At 38.2% G+C, this 14,122-nt stretch overlaps 4 protein-coding genes across 4 annotated transcripts; 3 read left to right on the forward strand and 1 right to left on the reverse strand.

Moving 5' to 3' along the window:
- Positions 1–2,268: 2,268 nt before the first annotated feature.
- On the reverse strand, positions 2,269–5,050 carry LOC101309558 (high mobility group B protein 1-like). The gene is made up of 8 exons (XM_004302587.1): positions 4,828–5,050; positions 4,182–4,254; positions 3,855–3,983; positions 3,705–3,762; positions 3,563–3,607; positions 3,291–3,371; positions 3,100–3,180; positions 2,269–2,608 (listed from the first exon to the last, which is right to left on the reverse strand). Exons 2-8 carry the CDS (start codon positions 4,235–4,237, stop codon positions 2,513–2,515), a joined length of 546 nt encoding a protein of 181 aa, XP_004302635.1. The 5' UTR covers positions 4,238–4,254; positions 4,828–5,050; the 3' UTR covers positions 2,269–2,512.
- Positions 5,051–6,644: 1,594 nt separating this feature from the next.
- On the forward strand, positions 6,645–8,343 carry LOC101309848 (chlorophyll a-b binding protein CP29.2, chloroplastic-like). The gene is made up of 2 exons (XM_004302588.1): positions 6,645–7,213; positions 7,694–8,343. The coding sequence occupies exons 1-2, from the start codon at positions 6,713–6,715 to the stop codon at positions 8,051–8,053; spliced, it is 861 nt and encodes a 286-aa protein (XP_004302636.1). The 5' UTR covers positions 6,645–6,712; the 3' UTR covers positions 8,054–8,343.
- A 68-nt stretch (positions 8,344–8,411) lies between these two features.
- LOC101310136 (mitochondrial inner membrane protease subunit 2-like) lies at positions 8,412–10,314 on the forward strand. The gene is made up of 4 exons (XM_004302589.1): positions 8,412–9,176; positions 9,271–9,343; positions 9,433–9,598; positions 9,893–10,314. The coding sequence occupies exons 1-4, from the start codon at positions 9,011–9,013 to the stop codon at positions 9,986–9,988; spliced, it is 501 nt and encodes a 166-aa protein (XP_004302637.1). The 5' UTR covers positions 8,412–9,010; the 3' UTR covers positions 9,989–10,314.
- Positions 10,315–12,134: 1,820 nt separating this feature from the next.
- Positions 12,135–13,797, forward strand: LOC101313627 (protein yippee-like). The gene is made up of 5 exons (XM_004305081.1): positions 12,135–12,230; positions 12,858–12,901; positions 13,373–13,481; positions 13,559–13,614; positions 13,692–13,797. Exons 1-5 carry the CDS (start codon positions 12,135–12,137, stop codon positions 13,795–13,797), a joined length of 411 nt encoding a protein of 136 aa, XP_004305129.1.
- Positions 13,798–14,122: the final 325 nt, after the last annotated feature.

Consider the following 14,122-nt stretch of genomic DNA (forward strand, 5'->3'; position numbering starts at 1 on the left):
AATTAGCTTTTGTTTTTGTCAATTTGCTACTCTACTTTTTTAAAATTAGCCGATTTGCTATCATATGTTTTATTTTAGCCATTTTTGTTACCCTTACGTCAAATTTATAACTAGATTTTCAATATTAACCAATTTGTTTCCCTACATATTCAAATTTAGCCATTTATTATCCGACATTTTTAAAAGACATCAATGTTTAGACGGAAAAATGGATCAATTCTTATGTCAAAACTCAAAAGGTAGCAAATTGGCTATTTGTAGAAACATAGGCCCCGTTTCGTTGGTAGGTAACCATGGTATGGGAAATGAATTAATTTGGATTTTTATTCCAAGAGGTTGATTTTTTTTTTTTGGAGAGAAATAAATAATTCACTAATCAAGAGATAAACTCAATTACAAAGCTTACAAATGCAAAGCCAAAAAGCTGCTAGGAACAAAGCGTATGTGTCTTCAACTCAATCAAACAAGAAAAAGTGTACAGAGACAAACAACTCACTAAACTATAAACCATAGGCCCTACATCCGAAAAAAAGAAATGCAACAATATTAACAAATCTACCACACACACCACCAATGCATGCTAACATTGTTGTCGCCATCGCTGCCAACTGCCGTGAGGTGAGGAGTACTGATTCGGAGCATTGTTGCCCGATTACCTGATGTCAAACAAATCCCAATACACAAATCATATGGAAACCCACAACCCAGAGTAAGAACTCCCTCAAAACAACACCATTCAATTCACCATCGAAACCCAAATCATGAATGAGTTGCGGCTGACGAGAGTACCAAGAACCAAACTAAAGAACCAGAACCAGAATCAAAGAAATGGGGGGGGGGGGGGGTGATGAACCCACGCGTGAGCACCCATAATCTGATAGGTAAGTGCCAAATTGCACTTTAAGCGTACAGCCAAGGACGCTCTCATGAAGGTTTGTAATGGTAATTGACGGGTTATTTTGGTGTTGGGTAACCAAAAATCTGGAAAAAGATGGGATTGATTGACACCGGTTTGAGGAACCATGTCCTCCCGTTCTAGACCAAGCCAGTAAAATCCACAAAAGGATAGTAATACACCACAAGGGTGACATGGCCCCATAAACATGAAACCCGGAATAGCTAGAAACAGTAAATAATAAAGCAAATAACATAGTTACCTCAGATGGGCCTACAACCCAAACCTAGGCCAAGGCCCAGGCCCAAGCCCAGACCCTCAGTTCTTGAGGCCTAATCACATAGGCATAGAGAGCCCACCACCTTACAGCCCAAAGTGGAAGAAACCAGGCCCATATAGCCATGGTTGAGCAACCTTTCGCCGCCATCCCAGTGCATTCCTTCTACCGCATCGGAAACGTCGATCCTCCACCTCCCTCGACGACACGACGTTAGGATCGAACTCCCAACACCAGCACAGTACCGCAAAGGCTGCCGCACAACCCAGAAACAGATTCTGGTTGGTTGTACATAAAGACATGAAAGGAAACAAAAAAAGAGATCTGACTGAAAATTGACTCCCTCATAAAACCTGAATTCAATTACTTTGTCAAGGGGTGATATTCCAATTTCATTCTCATTGTCAAAGCCACAATTACATAAATTATCCTCTAATAAATATTAATGTTGTACGTATTTAGAAATTATAAAAGGGCATTATTGAAAAATATAACTTTATATTTCATTATAATGACTTACCAAACATTACAATAGGAATTAATATACTTGATTCCATCATTTAATTTCCAATATGTACCAAATACCCACATAGAAATACCAAAACATATTCCATTCCATATCTGTTTGGAAAGGAAAACAAATCTATTTCCTATTTTTACTTTCTTACTAACCAAACGAGGCCTAGGGTAGCAAACTGGCAGAAATTAAAAGCTAAGATAACAAATCGGCTAATTTTAGGAAGTTAGGGTAACAAATTGACAGAAATAAAAGCTAGAGTAACATATCAACACTTTGGTGAATTCTAAGGTAGCAAGTTGGCAATTAAGACTTTTAAATCTGGATTGTCCTTCTCTGTGAATGTTCCTGGGGGCTGGGGCCATTTTTATATGGCCTCGATCAGTATTGCAATTCAACTGGAAATGCTAACCAGCTCTCATTGCAATCAACAGAAGAGCGATCATGTAACCGCATAATCTTCCATCTAATCCATGGTGTCACAGATCTATGAGGTAAAACATTTTATGAATCAACTAAGAAACACTGGGAGATCATCATCCAAGATTTTGATCATCTAGATGAAAAAAAAGAGGCAAATGACGATTTTAGGTTGCAAATCATATATCCAAAACCATTAAAGAGTACACTGATCTTAGAGAATTCATACAAGCTACAGGAAAGCTATTGCTTATGTTCCTGCTTAAGTAATTCTACTATATGGACACAGCAGTTCAAAAATATTGTTGACTGCTTCCAAAAACACCATGCAACCTGAGTTTACAAAATCAAAAGTCTACTCTAACCAAAGATAAACACTTCACCAGCTAGGGGAGTTGCAATTTCAATCATCATCTTCCTCATCTTCACCTTCATCCTCCCCTTCATCCTCGTCATCCACCTCTTCCTCCTCTGCTTCCTCCGCTTTCGGCTGCGCCTCCTACAAAGAAACAAGGGATCAGATATGCATCAGAACACACAGCGAACAAACACATAAAACTCATAGATTAACATACTAATACGCGCAAAACTCATGTATATTGCTGTTGTTACATCTTGACTACCATATGCTGAGATCATGGTAGCATATCTATATTTAAATATCATTTTATGTTCCTCTACTACCACTGCATTTTTCCCTTTTTTTGGTACTTTCCTACTTGTTTCAACATGCCATCAGGTCTCTCAAAAGACAGACCTATTCATAAATCATTTGCGGCTTTATGGATTATTCTATACTTTTTGTCTCCTATGCCTTTCTCACTTCCACTGACCATGGCAAGTGCATCACTAAAAGCCCAATCCTGACCATGACTAAACTAAAGTGTATTGTCATGGGAAGAAAGAAAAACAGAAAGTAAGACCACACAAAAGTAGTACAAACCCTAAACAGAAAGTAAGACCACACAAAAGTAGTACAAATAGGACTACCTCCCCACTAGCTTCATCGTCTTCATCATGCACTTCAGATCTTGACCTCTCTGACTCTTCATCACCATCATCAGGTGCACTCTACAATGAATAAAAGGACAAAAGTAAAAACTTGTCAATAACAACATTAAAGAAGAGAACAAGCCAACACATTTCTTCCTAAATTAGAAGGTCAGACACAGATTACTCACCTGCTTTTTGTCATAGATTTTCATCTGTTTTTCATACTCGGTCTTTGCTTTTGCAGACTGAGCTTCATAAGGAGCTTTTTCCTGTACAATCATGGAGAGGAAGGAAAGTAAGTGACAAGCACAATATTCACAAAACTCAAAGTCAGGACTTGGCCAACAGACCCTATTCACCTAGATGTGCATCCGCAGCATACAAATCAATATATAGAAGTTTTATCCACAGGACTTCTTGAAAACAGTTCTACAAACAATTACAAAAGAATAACACTTACAGCATCAGTCATAGATCTCCACTTCTCTCCTCCAGCTTTTCCAACCTTCAAGTTCACATAGTAAACAAATCAGTTCTCTTTCTAGTATAAGATTAGAGTAGATTAGAAAAATTTGATCAGAAAAGGATAATGAATCACTTACAGCTGCTACCCCTTTCACATTGGGGTTCTTTTTCTTGAAATCTACCCTGAACTCAGCACTATGACATAAAATAGAGCAATTAGCAGATCAATACAAAAATAGCACAATGTCAAACAGTATCACTACAAGTATTGAGAAGGAGATACGTACAGGAACACAAAAAAGGCACTAGGTGGCTTCTTAGGCTTGTTGGGGTCTTTCTTGGCCTTCTTCGTCTGCTTGGCCTTTCCTTTGCCACCCTTATCAACTGGAGCAGCAGCCTTTCGTTTACCAACTCTCCTGAAAATAAGGGCACATATACAGATACACACATATGAGATAACCTGAACTAAATACCTCACATATAACAGGCACAAAACTGATACCATATCACAGATGGTTAAGCAAACACAAAATTTTAGATAGTAACCATACTGTAGGAAGACCAAAAACGAAATGCAAGAATGGTATGCAAACAGAAAGAAAACACCAACTCACCCATCGTCGACAGGTTTCAGGGCTCTTGCTCCCCCCTTAGCCTTGGCAGGTCTCATTGTTCCGAGATTAGCGTCTGTATCAAAATACATCAATATAACCAATATGAACAAACGATGATAACTATACAAGAGGTATAAATTTGTCAACAGTCGTGCAGTATTCGAATCATGCGAGGAGTCAAACAAAGCAACACACAAGTCAACGCAGGACAATCAGACCGCATGCATTAATTCATAATCACATCAAATACTCACATACATCCATAAATACGTACAACACACAAAATCATCAGTATCATTAGTAATTATTACTGTTGGAGTGACATCAAAAATCCAATTCTTATAAAACAAAAAATCATTCAATAACGAATTAGCTAGCTAGTTTCACAAAACTGAACAAACCAACCGGAAATTGAACAAAAATTCCGAGATATAATTACTCAGCCAACTAAAATCGATACACAGAGAACAAAATTAAACAAATTATAAACACGAACAATACCTAAAAATTCCGAGATAATTTCAATCACCAGCAAACAAACTAAATTTCTGTAAAATTCAAAGCAACTAATACAGAACATATATATAATTATAATTTCGAATCAAACAGCGACCGAAGCAGAAGTAGATCTGAAGAAAAAGTTCACCTGAGAAAGAGGGAATCTAGGGCGATTAGCCTACGACAAACGCCAAGAGAGAGAATCACAAGATTAGCGAAGAGAGAACAAAACGAAGACGAAGAGAAGAGAAGAGAATGGAAGAAGAAGCAAGACTAATGAGAGAGAAGGAGAGAAGAGGAACCGGAAGAAGCGGTAAAAGCTAAAAGAGAAACAGCGCCCGCAAGAGAAAAGGGTTTTACCTACTACACCCGGTTTCCGAGGGTTTCCACAAGACGAGGGTAATCGAGGAGAGAGTGGGTAAGTAGTGTTGTTGTGGCACTACGGGATGATTGCCGCCAAGTTAACCCCTACAGAGCAAAGACAAGCTAGGTCTATTATGCCACCCCCGACACGTGTGGCCAGCTCCCATGTCACCATCTGGATCCAGGTCTCTTTGACCTTATATGTTGGACTATGAGAAAAAATTTGGGCTTAGGAACCCAATGTGGAATGAGTGGGCTACTGGTTGGGCAGGGATAAAAGTGGCCCAATGGTATCCAATATTATGAAAGATTGTTTTTTCTTTTCTTTTTGCAAAAATATTATTAGAGATTAGAAAATGACCTCTTGTTCAAACTGGTTTTGGATTTTTGAAGTAAATGAAGTGTACTTCTGTTTAGACTTAGATGGTTAGTAGCGGTAGTGGTGGATGTATGGATTATGTTGCCTCTAATTCATAGAGAAATCATGTGACGTGCTAGATTGTTTTGATGCATGTCAAGTTGTTTATCGTTTGAGGGTGGACTAGCTAGGACTGACATGTTCTCTGTTAATAAAGTAACCACGGATGTATGCCTTACGTGATTCATGAACATAATGGCATAATATAAATCTAATAAATATATCTAGCATAATTTGAATTTGTAACTACAGATAATATATGTACAAGATATGATTAGAAAAATAATAACGTCAAACAGTCAAAGCATAGAAAAAATCCAATAACGCAAAGTGTGTTTTCTAAGTCAATAATGGAGCAAGAAAATTTGGTCAATAATCAAATTGACAACAACTCTACCTTTAAATGGTCTCAGACTTGCTGCAAATTTGCGTATCTCCAAGCTTGAAATTGAAACTGATTTTGCCATTCTAGTGTATCTGATACAAAGTCCTAATCTTGATCTTCATCCTCTTGGATCCCTTCTCTAGTTGCATAAATATAATGGCAAGAATGAATGAGGTGAAGCTATCTCATATTTTCAGAGAGTCAAATATGACTGCAGATATCTTGGTAAAATGCAGCGTAAATCATGAGTTTAGTATCGTTTTTAAAGAGCCTCTTATTCATGTTGTCAAAGTTTTTATTGATGACTTAAGTGTTATTTCTAGAGCCAGAAGATAGTTGTTATAATGTTTAGTTTCTTTCTTTGTTTTTTTTGTGCCTTTTAGGCACATTCTGTAACTATAAAAAATAAAAAATCTATACCCATAGCTAAAAAAAAATCTACAGGCTAATTAGGCAATGTAAAACTTTTCTTTTTCCAATAAAACCATAAAATGATCAAATGGCATTGGCGATCTCTAGTGTATCTTCTATCAATTTCTCCACCAATAGCATGCAACCAAATGCACACGAAACGCTAGTAGCCACAAGAAAAACCAGGTAGATTTTATAGTGGAAATCAGTCACAAGCCACAACCACTGCCACAATAGTCAGTTTTCAAAGACCCAAACCCCACAACGCCACAATCAGATAAGGCGAAGATAAGGCCGACCCCCTCACAGCCGTCAGATGGATACTCTCCCCATCTCAACGGCCTCCATCCCTCCCCTCAGATAATCCTCCAAACCTTAATAAAATCTCTCCCTCCATTTCCAAACATAACTCCAATATTCTAACTTGATCTCCTCCATTACACTACACACTCCGCCATGGCCGCTACCACAACCGCCGCCGCGACATCCTCCTTCATCGGAACCCGCATCCCCGACGTGTACTCCAACTCGGGCCGGGTACAAGCCCGGTTCGGATTCGGGGCCAAGAAGGCAGCGCCCAAGAAGTCCAAGCAGTCAACTTTCACCGACCGTCCTCTGTGGTACCCTGGAGCCAAGGCCCCGGAGTGGCTCGACGGCAGCTTGGTCGGCGACTACGGCTTCGACCCTTTTGGTTTGGGAAAACCCGCCGAGTACTTGCAGTACGACTATGATGGTTTGGACCAGAACCTCGCCAAGAATTTGGCGGGAGAAGTCATCGGTACCCGTACCGAAACTTCTGACGTGTCCTCCGAAACGTTGCAGCCCTACTCCGAAGTCTTTGGACTTCAGAGGTTCCGTGAGTGTGAGCTCATCCACGGCCGCTGGGCCATGCTCGCCACCCTCGGCGCCCTCACCGTCGAATCCCTCACCGGAGTCACATGGCAAGATGCAGGAAAGGTATGCCTTAAATGAGTTAAATCACATTTCGTTAGTAGTTAGAAATTACAGAATATAATTTTTCAAACGTATTCTTAAATCTAAGCGTTTTAACTTCCAAATGTTGCAAAAGTGGTTTAGTACTCGAGCATAAATATATGTGTTGTTTATTTCAAAATGTTGTGTAATGTTACAAATGGTTTAGTAGTCGAGCGTCAATTAGAAAACCTAAACTTGAGGTCAGTAAGAAACTCTAAACTTGAGTTTGAATAACGAAGCTGTCAAAGTAGTGAGATCGATACACCGTTAGAACATTTTAGAAACCCTAAACTTAAGCTCAGTTAGAAACCTTAAACTTGAGTTTGAATAACGAGGCTGTCAAAGTAATCAGATCGATACACCTTTAGAACATTTTACATGCGCAATTAGTGTATAGATGTTTTCGTGATAAACAAAGTGTTGTTTAGCTTAAGTCACTCAATTTTTGTGTTGTTTTTTCAGGTGGAGTTGATTGAAGGGTCGTCTTACTTGGGACAGCCGCTTCCATTTTCATTGACAACATTGATCTGGATCGAGGTTCTGGTGATCGGCTACATTGAGTTCCAGAGGAACTCTGAGCTCGACCTCGAGAAGAGGTTGTACCCGGGAGGCAAGTTTTTCGACCCGTTGGGTTTGGCTTCTGATCCGGAGAAGAAGGCGACACTTCAATTGGCGGAGATCAAGCATGCACGTCTGGCCATGGTTGCGTTCCTTGGATTTGCTGTGCAGGCTGTTGTCACCGGTAAAGGTCCGCTTAACAACTGGGCTACCCATTTGAGTGACCCGCTCCACACCACCATTATCGACGCCTTCTCCTCTTGAGCATTGTGTCAAGTTAATTAGCTGAATCATGAGTTGTACCAGTACTGCTTATCTTGTAAAGATTCTGATATGCGATGTGATGAAATGAGACTACTACTACTGCTTGTTAAATGACTAGATGTTGATGGAGTATGTCTCAAAGACTATTACCTACTGATATATTTGCTCCTTATGAGTTATGATGATGGGTTTAGTTCGTATAGAACTTTAAACAAAGAATGTTAAGTTGAATACAAAACTTCCCTTGTATGATGCATGAACACCAATCTATTCAATCAGTGTTCCATCCTATTCAGTATGATGACTTACAAATATACCAAATATATACTTTGGTGAAGGGGAGTGAATTTATATATACACAAAACATAAATTAATAACTATTTTCTCAATAACTTCTTGTTTTCCCGTAATGAGTTTGTTTTGGTCTTTCAAAGTGTTAAAGACCCTACAGTGTTTTTCACTCTCGATATTGTAAACTTGTTGGGTAACATGTAAATTCCTTGAGCCTAAAGTCCATTGGTATCTGACCAAAACAAGAAAACGAGAATCAAATTTCTGGTACATAGTTCGGAACCCATAACATCCTCCATAGTTTACCTCTCAGAATCACTCGTCCCAATGTTTGCTTAAAACTCCATTCTCCATCCTCCATAGTTTACCTCCCAGAATCACTCGTCCCAATCTGCCGTGTGTTTCTTACAACTCCATTCTCCAACACTCACTTTAAAAGGCACCCATTCTTTCTCCATCAATGAATGTACACAAAGTGTTCGATCATATGCCTCTGAGACATTGAACACTGCTTTGCTCGCTTAAATCCCCACTCACTACTACAACATCCCATTCCCACTCCATTGTATTTGTAGTCGTATTTTGATTGGTCATTAGTTTGCTTCAATCTGGGCATTGCGATACAGATGCTTCTCTTCTGCTTTGGCAATCTGCGGAAACCTCGAAATGGCTACTCGGAAGGTTTTGTGGAATTTCCCCAACAAGTTATTCACGGTTGGGGTTGTGGGTCTCTGTATTTCAGATTCTGTTGCTAGTGTCGCTCCCGTACGGGGTTCCTCTATGTCTCCTACATTGAATCCTGCAAAGACTAACTTAATGGGCATATCAACTGGTCGGTATCTCTAAGAGAAGATTGTAAACAGGTTGATTTAATTTTTATGTGCAATGTGATGGCTTGTTTAGTATGATAACGATTTTGTTTGCAGATGACTATGTTTTGCTGGAGAAACTGTGTCTTAACCATTACAAGTTTAAGCATGGTGATATTGTAGTCTTCTGGTATTGTTCCTTGCAACATTTCTTAGGTGCCATTTGTTAACGGGTGAGATATACTAACGAGCCTGTGATTTTTTTGGTACATTTTGCAGCTCACCAAGTAATCACAAGGAGCGTCATATTAAGAGGATAACCGGCTTACCTGGAGATTGGATTGGAAATCGTAAGTCATACGATGTGGTGAAAGTTCCAGAGGGACATTGCTGGGTTGAGGGAGACAATTCATCTTCTAGCATGGATTCAAGAACATTTGGCACAGTAAGTTATCCTGTCTGCTATTTTTGTGCTCTAGAAATGAAAAATAGTTTAACAGTAGTATTAACAATCCATGATCTACTAATACTAGTATTGTTGCCTAAACAAGTTAAAACCCACTCAGACTAGGTATTTGGCCTTCCTTTCAGAAGTTACTGCAACTTCTATCTACTTGATGGAGGCATGCAGCTTGCACAGCGACTTACTGTGCAGGGTATAGTAATGTGCTATTGTGGCTAACATGAGACGTTCTTCAATATTTCTGCCACTTTTGCTAACTCAAGCTATTCTTTGCAGATTCCTCTGGGTTTAATTCAAGGAAAGGTGACCCACATTGTGTGGCCTCCTCAGAGAATAGGTGCGGTTCAGAGAAGTACCGCAGGACACATTTGATCCTTGCGCATCACTCCCGGATACAATTTATTGCGGAAGAAAAAGTTTCTCTTATTGTCGCCATTTTGGCATAGCAGCATTCTTGATTGCATTGTTCTTTGTCAACAATATTCAAGTAAGCACCCTGCAAGTTCTTGATCAGGCATAAAATCAAACACTGATATGATCAACAGTATGTCATAGTTCTCGTTTTGGTTCTATATCTAGCTGTTTAGTATTGAGTGTTGATCATCAAGCCGTAAAAACATGTATTTTAAACCATCAACACAAGGATACTCGACTAGTTATTTGAGATATTGATTCGCAATTAACTCATTGTTTCTGTCAAACCATTTTCTTATTGTGGCCATTACAGGTTGTCTGAAGCTTGCTTCTGTAATGTTAATTCTCTGGCAAAAAATCACAAATGGTCACTGATTTTTGACCCATTAATCACTTTACTCACTCACATTTCAAAAATATCACTTAACTCACTCACTTTTCATTCCGTCTCTCATTTAACTCCCTACCGTTAAACCTACCGTTAGAAACCGTTGAAATTGAGGGTATATTTGTCTAACCACATAAAATGCATTTCTAACTTTTTATTTTATATCTAAAGTTATTAAATCATTTCCTTTTTTATTTTATGAAAAAGAGTGACTTTATAAAATCTGAAATTATTTTGAAAAAAAATAATATATTATTTTATTTTTTTCACGATACATCATTAACTTAGAAATGCATATTTTTCTTATTTGAAAGTTATTAAATTATTTTCAACTTTAAACAAAAGAAAAAATTGAATTTCTAATACAAAACAAATGTTTTAGAAGTAAAATATGATGAGAATAAAACAATTTTTTATTTTTGTCCTAAGAAAAAACTAATTGGAATTCTTTTTTTATGTTTAGACAAATATACCCTTGATGTTAACGATTCTTAACGGTAGGTCTAACGGCAGTGAGTTAAGTAAGAGATGAAAACAAAAGTGAGTGAGTTAAGTGATATTTTTAAAATGTGAGTGATCGTGATATTCTGCCTAAGTTATCATCTACCCAAATCAAGAGCTCATTGTTTGTGGTTGAAGCACTTGGTTCACTTCACCATATTGTGTTTAGAGAGAAATTGGAAGGAAGAAAGAGATAAAAGGTCATATGCTAGTTGGATCGGATGTATAGCCAACCAAGAATCACAGGTTGGCCAGTTGCCTACTTTCTGCACTATAAGATAGAAAATGGAGAAAGTGAAAGCATACCCTGTAGTATGAAAATGTGAGTCCATTAGATCTGAGTTTTCAATGGCGGGGATAACTCTCACTCTCTTCCTATGGGTTTCTTACTTTCTTGGTCTTGTCATTACTACGAAAGGTTTTCTTGTGCCCTTTGGCACTTTCTTGGAGATTGGTCAATTCTATCATATCGCTGTTTTTTTATGTTCACCAAGAGGAGAAGGCACAACCAAGGCATGTTTCACTTCTGCAACCAAATTTTCATTCACTAACCTATGTCCCAAATTCACGGTTTGCAATTTAGACGACTAATTCACATTTCAGTGATTTCACCAACTAATTAACACATGAATGATTAATCGTCTCTAGTCTCTATAGAAGCGCTCAGACTTTACCAAACTGTGGATTATCCAAAATACCAAACTGTGGATAAATCACGAGTTTAGACTAGTTTCATTTAAATGTGGAACCAATCCAGAAAATTCAATCACTCACAAATTTTACCTTTGTAAATTTTAACAGATTCTAACTGAGAGATAACTTTTCGAAATGTTAAAATATAAAAGAGTGTCCATACTCTTGACGAATAATCTGTACTCTGTTTAAAGAAAAAACTGCAAAATACGTAGTGGGCACTGGGCAGGCAGGCCATCTTCTCTCAACTCAAATCAAAAGGCTTCGTTTTGCCAACTCTGCTCTCTGTAACCGCCGGTAAAGATCACAAAAACCCATCACCACGTTCTCACATTTCTTTACCTGCATTGCACACCCACATTTCTCTTTTCTCTTTCTTTTTGTGTTTCAGGTTGATTTTCTTGCATTTTGATCCTACGTGATTTCTGGGTTCGTTTTGGTTTTCCCAATTGTGTAACACGGTGGTGGATCTTGGTGGTTCTGTAGGGAGAAAGAAATCAAGAACTGTAGAGGAACGGAAACATGGGAAGGCTGTTTGTGCTGACTCTTGAAGGACACGTCTATAGCTGCAAGTACTGCAAAACCCATCTTGCTCTTGCTGATGACATTCTCTCCACGGTCTGGAATTCTTTTCCTTTATGCTTTTTTCGGTATCGGTTTTCGTTTCTGTTGTTTAGGGTGTGTGCAATAGTATTTCATGTTGCATTTGATGTGGATCATGTAACTGTGTGACAATTTTTGGACGAGGGATTGGATGGTTTGCATGAGAACTTGGCTTTTGTGAGTGTTCTTTTTTATGCTTAATTGCGGTATGTAAAGAAACAAACTTAGTTTAGTGTTGATTTGCATTAGGTATTGTTTTGGGTCAGTGTTTATTTTCATCACTCACATGCCACAGCATTGGTTCAGGTTGCTGTGCTGAAATCTTGGTTTCTGGATTCATTTGGTCTGCATTGTAGGAGTTGTTTACCAAATGGCCTACATATGCATATCACAATCAACTTTGGCTTCTTGTGAAATAGTTTAGTCAGCTGCTTGAGATAAAGAACTTCGATCAGTAAAACCATTACTATGAGATTGAAACATGATAAACATGATTGCCCTATTATTTTATTTTCATGTTACAGTTTTCTACTTCTTGCTGATAGTCATTGTTCTATGCTCTCTTAACTGGTCTGAGTGTTCTATGCTTGATATGAGCAATGACAGAAACATTCTAACACTAAATTTTTTTTCTTTTCCCAGTCTTTTCACTGCAGGCATGGAAAGGCTTATCTTTTCGATAATGTGTAAGTGTTACATCAAAGCTGTGCGAGCGCTTATATCTACCTGTTGTTCTTAGATTAACTCATGGATTGTGAATTTAGACTTTTGTTACATACATTAAAATTCTTGCCATTTTATATCCATAGATCACTTCTGAGCCACCAAATAAATGGAATGACTTTGTAGCTGCAATGCGAGAATGTTGCTAAATAAGCCAGATAGAGATCACTCCCGTAATGAATTTTGAAGTCTTAAGTCTCGAGTATGAAAAGGAAAGAACAAAAGTGTGACATTGTACCCATTCATCTTATGAGCATTTTTCCTTTCAGATATCACTAGTTTACTTCCTGGCCCTCTCATGGGTGATGCAGTTGAACTGCATACATTTGTCTCTATCACATTTTCATTCACTTTCATCCTACAACATAACTCATACTCATGAAGCGCCTATATGAATGCATCAATTAACCTTTTGCTTCTCCAACGGATGGCAGTGTAAATGTCACAGATGGAGAGAAAGAAGAGCGGATCATGATAACAGGACTGCATACTGTTGTGGACATCTTCTGTGTCTCATGTGGCTCAGTTGTGGGGTGGAAATATGTAAGATATTTTAATTACCAGAAAAATATGTTGTATCTGTTATTAGATTGAACCTTTTAATCTGGTGATCACTTTAGGAGTCTGCCTATGATGAAGGCCAGAAGTATAAGGAGGGAAAATTTATCCTTGAGAGGTAACATAAAGTACATGTCTATAATTTTAAATGTTGAATTTACAAGTTCGTGATGTGAATTAGTTTTTGTTGAACAGATTCAAGATTCTCGGCCCTGATGGAAGCAACTACCCGAGAGCTCATGAAGACTACTCGATAGCTCAGGAAGCCGAGATTGGTGGAAGTGATGTTGATGATGATTGATTCACGATTCCTTCAGGAAACTTTACTGCTTCAAATGTATATTCTTTGGGACATTATGCTATCTGGATGGGATTTTTCTCATTCTATTCCTAGACATGAAAGGGTTCCATGACATCCTGTTAAATTATTTTCGATTTAGTAGTAAAGTTGTGCTTCTATGCTATTTTGTATTTACATTGTGCATGCTTTTGTCACTTTGGCATATTGAAATGACGCTTAGAAACCAATGTTGGGTGCCCATAGGTTGATAGATATTATTCTTGGAATCCTTGGGGAAAATACTGAGGTAAAGATTAGGCACTAATGATGTGATTATGAATCTCTA

This window comes from Fragaria vesca, linkage group LG6 (genome assembly GCF_000184155.1).
Source record: "Fragaria vesca subsp. vesca linkage group LG6, FraVesHawaii_1.0, whole genome shotgun sequence".
Classification (NCBI taxonomy): domain Eukaryota; kingdom Viridiplantae; phylum Streptophyta; class Magnoliopsida; order Rosales; family Rosaceae; genus Fragaria; species Fragaria vesca.